This window comes from Lepus europaeus, unplaced genomic scaffold, assembly GCF_033115175.1.
Source record: "Lepus europaeus isolate LE1 unplaced genomic scaffold, mLepTim1.pri SCAFFOLD_105, whole genome shotgun sequence".
Classification (NCBI taxonomy): domain Eukaryota; kingdom Metazoa; phylum Chordata; class Mammalia; order Lagomorpha; family Leporidae; genus Lepus; species Lepus europaeus.
The window spans coordinates 25,820-36,751 of NW_026909023.1; the positions used below are offsets into that span (position 1 = coordinate 25,820).

General features: G+C 69.6%; 1 protein-coding gene across 1 annotated transcript; it reads right to left on the reverse strand.

The window, feature by feature from the left end:
- Positions 1-743: 743 nt before the first annotated feature.
- EFNA2 (ephrin A2) lies at positions 744-10,662 on the reverse strand. Its single transcript, XM_062184862.1, is given in 6 exon segments — positions 744-950; positions 1,378-1,443; positions 3,124-3,283; positions 3,285-3,438; positions 10,074-10,427; positions 10,493-10,662. Coding segments are annotated over 6 exon segments (1,023 nt in total). The 3' UTR covers positions 744-831.
- Positions 10,663-10,932: the final 270 nt, after the last annotated feature.

The window sequence follows — 10,932 nt, forward strand, 5'->3', positions numbered from 1 at the left end:
GCGCCAGCTCCAGGCGTGGCGCCGCCGCCCCCGCGCCCCCCGCCGGCGCGCCGCGAGCGGAGGGCGGCGACCGTGCACGAAATAGATTTATATAGAATATGTAGAAAACACAGTCAGGAGAGGGGCAGGGGAACGGAATCTGTAGAAACAGGGCGCCCCCGCCCCGCCCCGGGCAGGGGGCGCGGGAGGCTCCCGCCCCGCAGCCTCCCCTCCCCCTCCGGGCTGTACGTCTTCATTTTTCCCAGAAACGTCCACAGCGTCGCGGGGAGGGGGCTCCGACAGACGAAACAAGCTTATTGCGAAGTGCAGTGTCTACTCTAAAAAGTCCACCCACACCCCCCGCCAAAATAAAAGACCCCCACGAAGGGCTGGGAAAAAAAAAAAAAGACTTTCGAGTCGGTCGGCAGGAATACATTAAAAATAAATCACAGTATATACTCACTGGCTCTATTTACAGAAATGTAAGGTCTTCGCAGCCTCCGAGGGTGGCCGGGCCCGGAGCAAGGGGCGGGTGGCGGTACGGAGGGACCCGGCCTCAGGCTGGCCCGTCCCCGGCACCGGGGGTCTGCACAGCAGACAGGAGCAGACCCAGTGTCCCCGGAGCCCCCTCCCCCGGGGGGCCAGGGACCCCCGCCCCTCCCAAGACGCGGGAGACGGCGGGAATAAATTAAATTAAAAACCATGAAAAATAACACTAAAAATACTCAAGTCGTGGAGAGGCTCTGCAGGGGTCTCCGACGCCCCGGGAGGCGCTCGGCCCGGGCAGCACCGGTCGGGGAGCGGCAGAGCGTTTTGGTCTCTGAGGCGGTCGGGGTGGGCGTCCGGCGGGCACTAGGAGCCCAGCAGGCTCCAGAGCACCGGCACGGTGCACAGCAGGAGGCAGCCGCCCAGGCCGCTGCAGGAGCTGTTGCTGGTGAAAATGGGCTCGGGCGCTTCGTACAGCGTCTCGTCTGCGGGCGGGCAGCGGGCAGCGGTCAGTGGGCGGCTCTGCCCCCGGCCCGCGCCCTGCGCCCCGTGCGCCACCAAACCTCCGGCTCCGTGTGCACCCGCAGCCACCCGCCAGGCCGGCCTGCGCCCTGGGAGGGGCCGAGAGCCCTGCGCGTCTCGGCCTGGGGTCCCTCTCCTTCCGGGAGCCTCCCCCCACCCCCGGGACGCAGGTGCGTGGCCTCCACCTCCACTCTCAGGGGTCTGCAAAGCCCACAGATGGGTAAACTGAGGCTCGGGGCAGGGCCTGGCCCAGCCACGGCCGAGGCTGTGGGACCTACAAGGCCGGGCTGGCCCACTCCCAATCCTGGCTCCTCTGAGCACAAGATGGCTCCGTGGGTTGAGGACAGAGGGGCGGGGGCCCGGGCGCTGCTGGGCCCCAAGAGCACTTACTGGTCGGCCGTACGTAAACCTTCAAGCGCAGACAGGGCCGGTCCACGGCGTTGGGGGGCGTGGCAGCTGGAAGAGGGGTGAAGATTAGCAGGCAGGTGTTCCCGGCCCCCAAGACCTCCCGAGGATGCCCAGCCTGAGAAGCCACCTATAAAACTCCCGATCGGGCCGGCGCCGCGGCTCAACAGGCTAATGCTCCGCCTTGCGGCGTTGGCACACCGGGTTCTAGTCCCGGTCGGGGCACCGGATTCTGTCCTGGTTGCCCCTCTTCCAGGCCAGCTCTCTGCTGTGGCCAGGGAGTGCAGTGGAGGATGGCCCAAGTCCTTGAGCCCTGCACCCCATGGGAGACCAGGAAAAGAACCTGGCTCCTGGCTTCGGATCAGCACGATGAGCCGGCCGCAGCGGCCATTGGAGGGTGAACCAACGGCAAAGGAAGACCTTTCTCTCTGTCTCTCTCTCTCACTATCCACTCTGCCTGTCAAAAAAAAAAAAAAAAACACACCTCCCGATCGTACATCAAAGCCCCAGCATCCCCCTTGCCCCCGGCCCTGGCCCTCAAGGCTGGGGGTGCCCGTGTCTGCCCGGCACAGGGCGGCTCAGGCTGGCACCAGGAATGAGCGATGCACGTACATGTGTCGTCAGCCAGTCGGCAAAACCCAGGGTAGCCAGGTGATCCCCGGGCTCCGGGCTGGCGGAGTGCACGCGGGCGCGGCTGGGCTGTCCCTGCCGGGCCCAGGGCCCCCCACATGCTGGGTGGCCGCCACCTCTGGCCACGTGTAATAAAAACAGCCTCGGTCACAGACAGGAACGGCGATTACGATAATTATCTTTACGAAGCTCCTGTCTCGGAAGGAAAAATGCAATTTTTCTTCTGTTACGGGGACTTCATTTGTACACCTCCTCCTCTTCCCCCGCCCGCCCCTCCACAAGGAAGAAAATCCAAACCAGTGCAGGGAGGACACAGGGGTGGCTGGGGGGTCCCCAGCCCCCCTCAGACCAGCGGCAGGGAGCCCGAGGCCAAGGGGGGCTTCCCCCCGGTCCCCAGCCATGCAGGAGCCAGGGTCGTGGCTGAGCCAGGGTCAAGCCGCTCCTGTATCTCCCACCCGGCACAGGAGCCCTGCCCCCCGCTACTGCTGCCATCCCTGGGCCTTCTCGGGGGTCTCTGGGGGCCCTGCCCAGTCCATCCCCACACCGTGGGGTCCACCCTGCTCCCCCCTCCATGCTCCCCCTTCCAGTGCTAGGCCCTGGAGGTCACTTTCCCTCCTCCGTTTTCTTTTTTTTTGGACAGGCAGAGTGGATAGTGAGAGAGAGACAGAAAGGTCTTCCTTTGCCGTTGGTTCACCCTCCAATGGCCACTGCAGCTGGCGCATCTCGCTGATCCAAAGCCAGGAGCCAGGTGCTTCTCCTGGTCTCCCATGCGGGTGCAGGGCCCAAGGACTTGGGCCATCCTCCACTGCCTTCCCGGGCCACAGCAGAGAGCTGGCCTGGAAGAGGGGCAACCGGGATAGAATCCCGGGACTAGAACCCGGTGTGCCGGCGCCGCAAGGCAGAGGATTAGCCTGTTAAGCCACAGCGCTGGCCTCCCTCCTCCGTTTTCAAAGTGAGGGTGGCTGGCGGGGGTCCCTGGTGGGGAACCCAGACCAGAGTGGGCGGAGCGGGCAGCCGAGGTCCCCGTGAGGCCAGGTCATTGGTGGGGGCGGGGACCCCGCCTCGAGCCTCAGTTTCCCCCTGAAGGGGCCGGTCACTCACAGATGTAGTAGTACTCGTGGCCGGGGCGGAATTCGAAGCCCAGGGAGAAGGGGGTGAAGAGCTGGAACTTCTCGGAGAACTTGAGCGGGCCCCCCGGCGCCGCGGGCCGGTTGCACTCCCAGCGCTTGAAGCCGCGCTGCCGGTGGTCGCAGGAGGCGTGGGCCCTCGCCGTTGACCATGTACAGCACGTAGTGCTCCATGCGCTCCGCGGGGGGCAGTGGCGCCCCGTAGTGTGGGCAGTAGATGTCCAGGTAGTCGTTGATGCTCACCTCCACCGTGTAGCCGCCGCCGTCGCCCGCCGCGCCCGCGTGGAACCTGCCGGGAGGGGGTGGGTGGCTGAGGGAGGAGGAAGGCGTGCGAGGATGGGGTACACTGGAGCTAGGTCGCCAGAGAGGTGGACGGGGCTGGACGCCCAGCTCGTGGACGGCCCCAGCCTTGGTGCCCGCAGCCTCCTGCCTGGCCGGCCACCCCCTGGCCTCAGTGTCCCCAGCAGCAGCACAGCAGGGCGGACCCTGAGGTGGGCCGCGGGCATGCTGGGTAACCATGTGCCAATGAGCAGGTGCGCCCGGGCGGGTTGATCTCTGCACCGTGGGGTCTGCAGCCCAGGCCTCCACAGAACCAGGAATTCCCTGCCCACGCCTCTCCTACGCGTGGAGGAGGCCACAGCCCACCCCCGTCAGCACCCCGGGATTACACTTGGTGCCCAGCTCGGAGCTGCCCCACCCCTCCCGTCCTGGGCGACCCCCCGCGAGCCTCGTGCCGTCTCTGAGCACCCGAACCGGAGACCGAGCCGTGCCTCCGCGTCCCCAGGATCCGGCGGCCACCAGCTGTCCCCCGGCCTCTGACCCCCCCCCCCCACGCAGTCTCCCAGCCTTTGTCCTGCCTGCCCCTTCCTCCGGGGAGCTCCCCGACCCCGCCTCACCTTGGAGGATGGAGGTCAGCCGCGGGCTCCCCTTCCATCACCGCCTCGGGCTACAGCGGCAGGCGCCCTTAGATCTCCCTGCCGCGGTCCCACGGGCCCCTGTCATGTAAAGCGGCCCGGCCGAGGGGGGCACAGGGGGGCCCTGAGAGCGCCTGATTAGCACTTCAAAGCTGTGCGCAGCCGAGGGGGTGGCGGCTCCCCTCCCCGCACGGGCTGGGTAAACTGAGGCCTGGTGAGGGCATGTGCTGGGCTCCCACCCACGCCCCCGTGCTGGCTGCACCGCCCATCTGGCCTCAGCTGCTGGGGACCCACGGGGAGCTCACCCCACCCCTGAGCCCGGCACAGAGGCAGGTCAAGCGCAGAGCCGACCTCCAGGCAGGGGCTGGCCTTGGGCCGCCGGGCCCAGTTCTATCCCGGGTGGGCCGTGCGGTTCACCCTCCATCTCCACGCCTCGGCTTCCCCCCAGCCCGTCCACCTCACGGCCACTTGGAGACCCCGGGGCTTGTGCACAGCGAGGGCCACTCTGACGGGGCTGAGGGTCAAGTTCAGCCGCCCAGCACGGGCGTCTCACGGTCCATGCCGAGGCTGTTCTCCTGGCCCGTGCGAGGCCCACCGATCAGTGGGCGGACGGGACGGCGGCGGCACCCAGCCAGGCCCCATGGGGGTGGCCGCGGTGGGAGATCCAGGGAGTGGGGGGCGGGTCGGATCTGGCTACCCCCAACCCAGCCCTCGGTTTTGCTCCCATCCCTGCGATGACGCCCAGGGGGAGAACCCCGACTTCCCCAAACCCAGGACCAGCTGTTCCCATTGTAGACCAGGCTCTGGGGCGGGGGGCTTGAAGCCCTCCAGCGTCCCTCAGAGCTGAATGAGGTCCACCCTCCTCCTCCTCCTCTCCTCTCCTCTCCGTCTCCCTCCCGGCCACCTGCTCCTGCCTGTTCCTGTCCCTGTCCCTGTCCCTGCCCGCTCCCCCCCCCCCCCCGCCACCTCCGCCACAGGTGTGCCTTTCCACTCTCTGCTCCTACCCAGTGGCCCGCACCGGCCCGGTGCACAGCGGTACACGATGGCTGTTGACCTAAAAAGACCAAGGGTTCAAGGACTTTGAGATGCCAGAATTGTGGGGAGCAGAGAGCAGCCCCCAGGTGTGGGGGGCGAGGACCCCCAGGCAGGCAGGTCCTAAGGGAAGCCCCCCACCAGCTCTGGCTTCCAGAGCTGGGCATCTCCCCCTCCCCAGCTCCAACCCGGCGCCGGCAGCTCCAGCAGGGGCGGGCGCCTTGCCCCTGCCCAGGGGGGCGCCTGCTCCAAGCCGAGCCCTCCCACCCCAGCCCCAAGAGTGAGACAAAGCCTTCGCGCTCCCTGGGCAGGTACGCGGGTACCTAGCAAGAGAGGCAGAGACCGGATCCTCACTACGGGGTTAACGGCCGATTTTGGGATTGGCGCTTTGTGTCTCCCTGCCCCCCTCCGCCGGCCTCACCTGCACTCCACCGGCTCCCAGGCAGCCCTCCCGGCCCCTCCCCACGCCCTGCCCTTCCCGGCCACCCGACCTGGCCCAGGGACAGGGGGACTTCCCCACCCACCCCCGGCTTTCGGAGGGGCTGAGCAGACCTGTCTGAGGGCTGAAAGAAACCAGGGTCCCCGGAGAGAGAGGGTCAGCCAGAGAAGAAAAGTGCAGGAGGGTAAACTGAGGCAGGGCCCCAGCGTCGAAGCGAACGAACGGGGTCGGACAGCAACAAAAGATGGCGCGGGAGAGCCGCGGTCTCCGGGAGGCACAGGCGGCCGGATGTGGAGCCCAGGCCGAGGCTGTGGGTCCCCGGCCTGCCCTGCCCCCCCCCCCGCCATGGTGCACCTGGCTGGCCCCCGACACCTCGCCTGTGCCCGACTCCCCAGAGGCTGACGAATTCCTCTCTCTCGGGGGGCTTCGGCTGTTTGTGAACCCGGGGCGCCCGACCCCCAGGGCAGGCGCTGGGGTGTGCCGTGCTGCCCGGTGAACGCGGCACCTGGAAGCCAACGCCATCCACGGGTCCCGCTCGGGGAGACCGAGGCACATAACCCCCATGCCCGAAGGCACGGAGCAGGCGGAGCCCAAGGCCTGGTTCAGGTTGGAACATCAATCCCATGGCTCCCCTGCCCGCGGTGGCCACACGGCGGGATGGGGACGGAGGCAGCCGCCCCCGCATGGACAGCAGAATGGAGCAGCCGAAAGAGCAAACCCCCCAAAAGCAACCGCGGCGCCGCCGGGCTCGACACCTCGGGTCACAGCCCCAGGACGGAGCAGACCCACAGGGAGGCCACGGGCCCCGCAGCGCCACCTGCCAGCCCCACGCACGCACCTGTGCCCTGACCCTGCGGGGACCCTCAGAGCTGCCCGTGGACCCTCGAGGGGACAGGTGGAGGTCAGACCCCAGCGAGTGGACAGCCAGTGCCCATGGACCCCGAGCCTGGGGCTGGCGAGGCCGTGGGATCCCCAGACAGAGACCTCACCGTGGGCTAGAACACAGGCTGGATGTGGGAGCCCAGCCGGGGCACACGGAACTCCTCCCACAGCAGGGGCCGCCTCCACGCCCCTCCCTGGGCAGGGTCCTCCATGCCCCTCGGACCACACCTGCGCCTGACCCTTCCATACCACGCCCGGCTCCCGTCAGCCCAGCCCTGGCTTCATGCAGGGCCACCTCAGCCCACGTCACAAAGGAACCACGGGATCCGGAGCAGCCAAGCTGCTCCCGGAGGTCCCACCTGGGCCCCACCCCTGGGCCCGAGCCCCAGGCCCCAGGTCCCATGCTCCAGCCCCGATCCCTGACCCACCGCCTATCTCCAAGCACCCCCATAGCTGCCATATGGGCTTCTTCAAGACAAAAATTCCTAATGCAGCAAACACAGCGTCATCCCCTCCAAAGCCGGGTCCCCGAGACTGGGGGAGGGGGACGCCTGTCACCTCGGCCACGGGCACCAGGCCCCTGCGGGTCGGATGCTGCCACACAGAGGGTCATCAGGTCCCAAGGACGGTGGCCACTGCCCCAGGATGCCTGGTGGGGGCAGGTGCCAATCCCAGAGCCTCCACCGGGGTCGGCACCGCCGGGCGCTGGGCTGTGGATCTCCCATGACACGGGGCCGCCCTGTGGTCCCTGCTCTGGCACTGTCTCTGGGGGTGGGGGGCAAACAGGGCCACCAGCGTGAGGGCCGGGGTCGGGGGGCAGCCAGAGCCGCCCCCCACAAAGACCATAGACAGACACACATGGCCACAGGCACGGAACCCCCACAGCTGAACACACACATGACACACGCATGCGCCCGTGAGCCCCAGCCCCTGCAGACACACACAGCCGAACACACACATGACACACGCATGCGCCCGTGTGCCCCAGCCCCTGCAGATCCACACAGCCGAACACACACATGACACACGCATGCGCCCGTGTGCCCCAGCCCCTGCAGACGTTCAGTGTGCAGACACACACGCGAGCAGAGTCACGCAGACACGTGAGACAGCCAGCTACGCTGCACCCCACACACAGACATGCAGCTCTGGGGCCCCCCAGGACACCCACATGTGGTGGACGAGGACGTCTGGCCACGCTGCCGCTGAGTGTGACCCGCGGCTGCACGGGAGGCGCTGGGCACACGCACACGGACGCACCCCCTCCCACTGCACATGCACACGGACGCACCCCCTCCCACTGCACACGCACACGGACGCACCCCCTCCCACTGCACACACACACGCACACGGATGCACCCCCTACCCACTGCACGGGAGGCGCTGGGCACACGCACACAGAATGCCGTGTTCCAGAGAGGCCCCGGTAGCCAGCTCAGGGTGGCCCCAGCCCAAGATGGGGCCGGGTGAACGGATGCCGACAGCCGAGCGGTGAGGGTGCCGGGGCCGGCCGGCCGGGCCGGCCGCGGGGCCCCACCCCAGAGCAGCCCGGAGGGGTGGGGGCGCTCCCTCAGAGACCTCCAGCAGCCGTGAGCGCACAGGAAATGCATTTCACAGCGGGAGAAGGTAATTTGGGAACCAGCCGCACACACGTACTGCCTCAGCCCAGGTACCGGCCGGCCCCGGTGGAGGGGCGGTGGCCTCTCTGCCGTGCGGCTGTGCCTGGGAGCCCCCACCCCGGGGCTGGACCGGACCTCATCTGGGACTGCCATTCCAACCTCGTGTGTGCCCGGCTCCCGGCCTCAGGGTCCCCCGCCTCCCCACCTCCCCACCTCCCCGCCATCAGCCCTGCTGCGCCCCTCGGGCCCCGGGTGCCGCCGGGCACCTCCTCTCCCCAGGGTTCGGTCCATCAAGGGGTCCTCTCGGATGCTACCGGGCACTGCTTCTGGCCCAGCTGGCCCTGGCCTGGGGTCTCCGGGGAGGCCCCCCAGGCTGCCGAGGACCCCGCTCCGCAGCATCGCGGGGGGCTTGCCCGGGCCATGGGTCCTGCTGCGGGGGGCCGGCAGCTGGGAAGCCCCAGGAAGGAGGCAGAGGAAGAGGAGGCTGAGGAAGGCCCCGGTGCTGCCAGGGTCTCTGCAGCCTCACAGGCCGTCCCCGTGGGCAGCGGCCGGAGCTGCGAGGTCAGACACAGAGCAACAGGAGGTGACCAAGTGGCCGGCCCAAGCCAGGCACGGGGGTCACCGCCTTGCCCCAGCTGAGGATCTGCCCCGGCCGCCGGGCTCGCCTCCGTGGCAGGTGGGGGCAGCGGGGCGGCCCCAGTGACCCCCTTCCGTCTCTGTTCCCGGCTCCCCGAGCGTTTGGCGTTTGCTAGAACAAAGGACAAGCCACGCCGGGGACGGCGGATTCCAGGGCTGAAACCAAAAACTTGGGCTGGGAAGAGCTGCCCGCCGGGCTCCCCGTGCGGCCAGCGACAGGGAAGAGCCTCAATCAAATCCACATGTGACCAGCACAGCGGCGGCTGGGACAGCTCCTTGGTGGCCGGGCCGTCCCGCCGAGGCCCGGGGTCCCTGCCCTCCACCCCGGGGGGACCTGACCCCCTCAGCCAGGCAACTACGGGGGGGGGGGGGTCTGGACACGTTCCCTGCCCCCACGCCGGGACACTGGCCGCCCTTGTCCCAGAGCCTGCCTCTGCAACTTTGAGGGACAGCGGGGGAGAGCAGGGGACAGCAGGGGACAGCGGCTCCCGAGAGTGGCTTGGCCGGCACAGGAAGCAGCTGGGACAGGGAGAGTGACCGGGGCAGGGGACAGTGCAGCATCCCGCCCTGGGGAGACGGATGCTCAATGCTGGGGCTGGCGGCGAGCTGCAGGACCCCCAAAACCCCGTCTCCCACGGTCCCCCCGGGGGCCACTCCAGGCGTCCGGAGCCCGGCATGGTCCGGAGGACGCGGCCGGTCACCAGCAAAGTTTTCCTGCGCGGACTAAAGGGGGCTCTGCTGCCTCCACCCACCCTGCATTCGGTGCCCCGGGCTGCGCGGCTGTCGGGAGTGGCCGGCTGGGCACCCGGCCGCCGGGGCCACCCCAGCTCTGCTCCCCTCGCTGTGACCTTGAGCCGGCGCCTCAGCCCCTCTGCGCCTCAGTTTCCCCATCAGCACCAGGAGGGCAGAAGGGGACCTTCCCCTGCTGCACCTCCCACGCTGACCCCAGGCCGTGAAGTGTCTCCGATCCCTGGTCCCGGAGACGCAGGAGCAGGCATCCCCCGGGGTGCACACCGAGGTCCGGGAGGGGACGCTCCAACTTCCTCAAGTTCATCTGGGGACCCACCGGCGGGACGCACCTGGGCCCGAGGACCACGGCCCGCGGCTGAGAGCCGGCTCACAGCCAGGTCCCGGGAGAGCCCCACCAACTCCAGAGCCTGTTGCGGGGTCCCCCCAAGTCCGGCGAGGGATGGGCTTCGGAGGGCGCCAGCGGGGTCCCCTGAACTCCGGGAGCCGCGGGCGCTCCGGGGAAGGCAGGGTGCGCACTCCCCCAAGTCTGCGCGGGGCCGCACGCCCGGAGCAGCGCGGGTCCCCCAACTCCGAGGCGCCACGTCCCCTGGGGGATCCCCGCGCAGCCGGGGCGCGGGGCGGCGGGGTCCTGGCACCCCGCGCGGCCGCTCACCTGGGGTTGCTGCGGTTCCAGTACACGGCGTAGCGGTCCGAGTTGCCGCGGGCGGCGTCCTCCGCGCGCGCGCAGGGCGGCGGCGGCGGCAGCGGCAGCAGCAGCAGCAGCAGCGGCAGCAGCGGGCGCTGCGCGGGGCGCCATGGCCCCCGGTCCGGCCGCCGCGCTCTCTCCCGGCCGCCGCCTGCCAGCCGTCTCCGCCTCCTCGCCGCCGCCGAGCGGGCGGGCGCGGGGGCGGGCGCGAGGAGGGCGCGGCGGCGCTTGGAGATCCCCTCGCCCCCCGCCTCTCTCCGCGCGCGCGCGACCTCGGGCGCCGAGAAGCCAGGCGGCGGGCGCCGGGGGGCGGCCCGGGCGCTGGAGGGGGCGGCCCGGGCGCTGGACCCGGCCGCGCAGACGCTCGGAGCGGGGCCCGCACACACCGGGAGGGGCCGGGGCTCCGGCCTTTGTCCCGCGCGAGCGCCGGGAGGGCCGCGGGCGCCCCCTCCCGCCGCGCCCGGGCCGCACGGGGCCTGGGCTGGGGTCTCCCGCCTCCGCCGCGCCTCCCGTCCAGGCCCGCCCGCACAGACACGTCCAGGGCAGGGCGCCCCATCAGCAGCCTGCTGGCCCGGCGACCCCCCCCAGCTCCGCAGGGGCGCCCCACCAGCACCCGGACGGCCTGGGAGGGTCTCCTCCTCGCAGGGGCCCTCCACGCCCCCTCCCACGCACCCCAGACCAGACGGCTGTGCAGAGCCAGCCTGGACAGATTCATCTGGGTTTCCCGCTCTGATTCCAGCAGTGTCCCTGGGGAAAAACCCAGACACAAAGCCGCCCCCCGCCCCCACCCAGGTCCCCTGTTGAGTTTGGGAGTGGAGCTGACTGA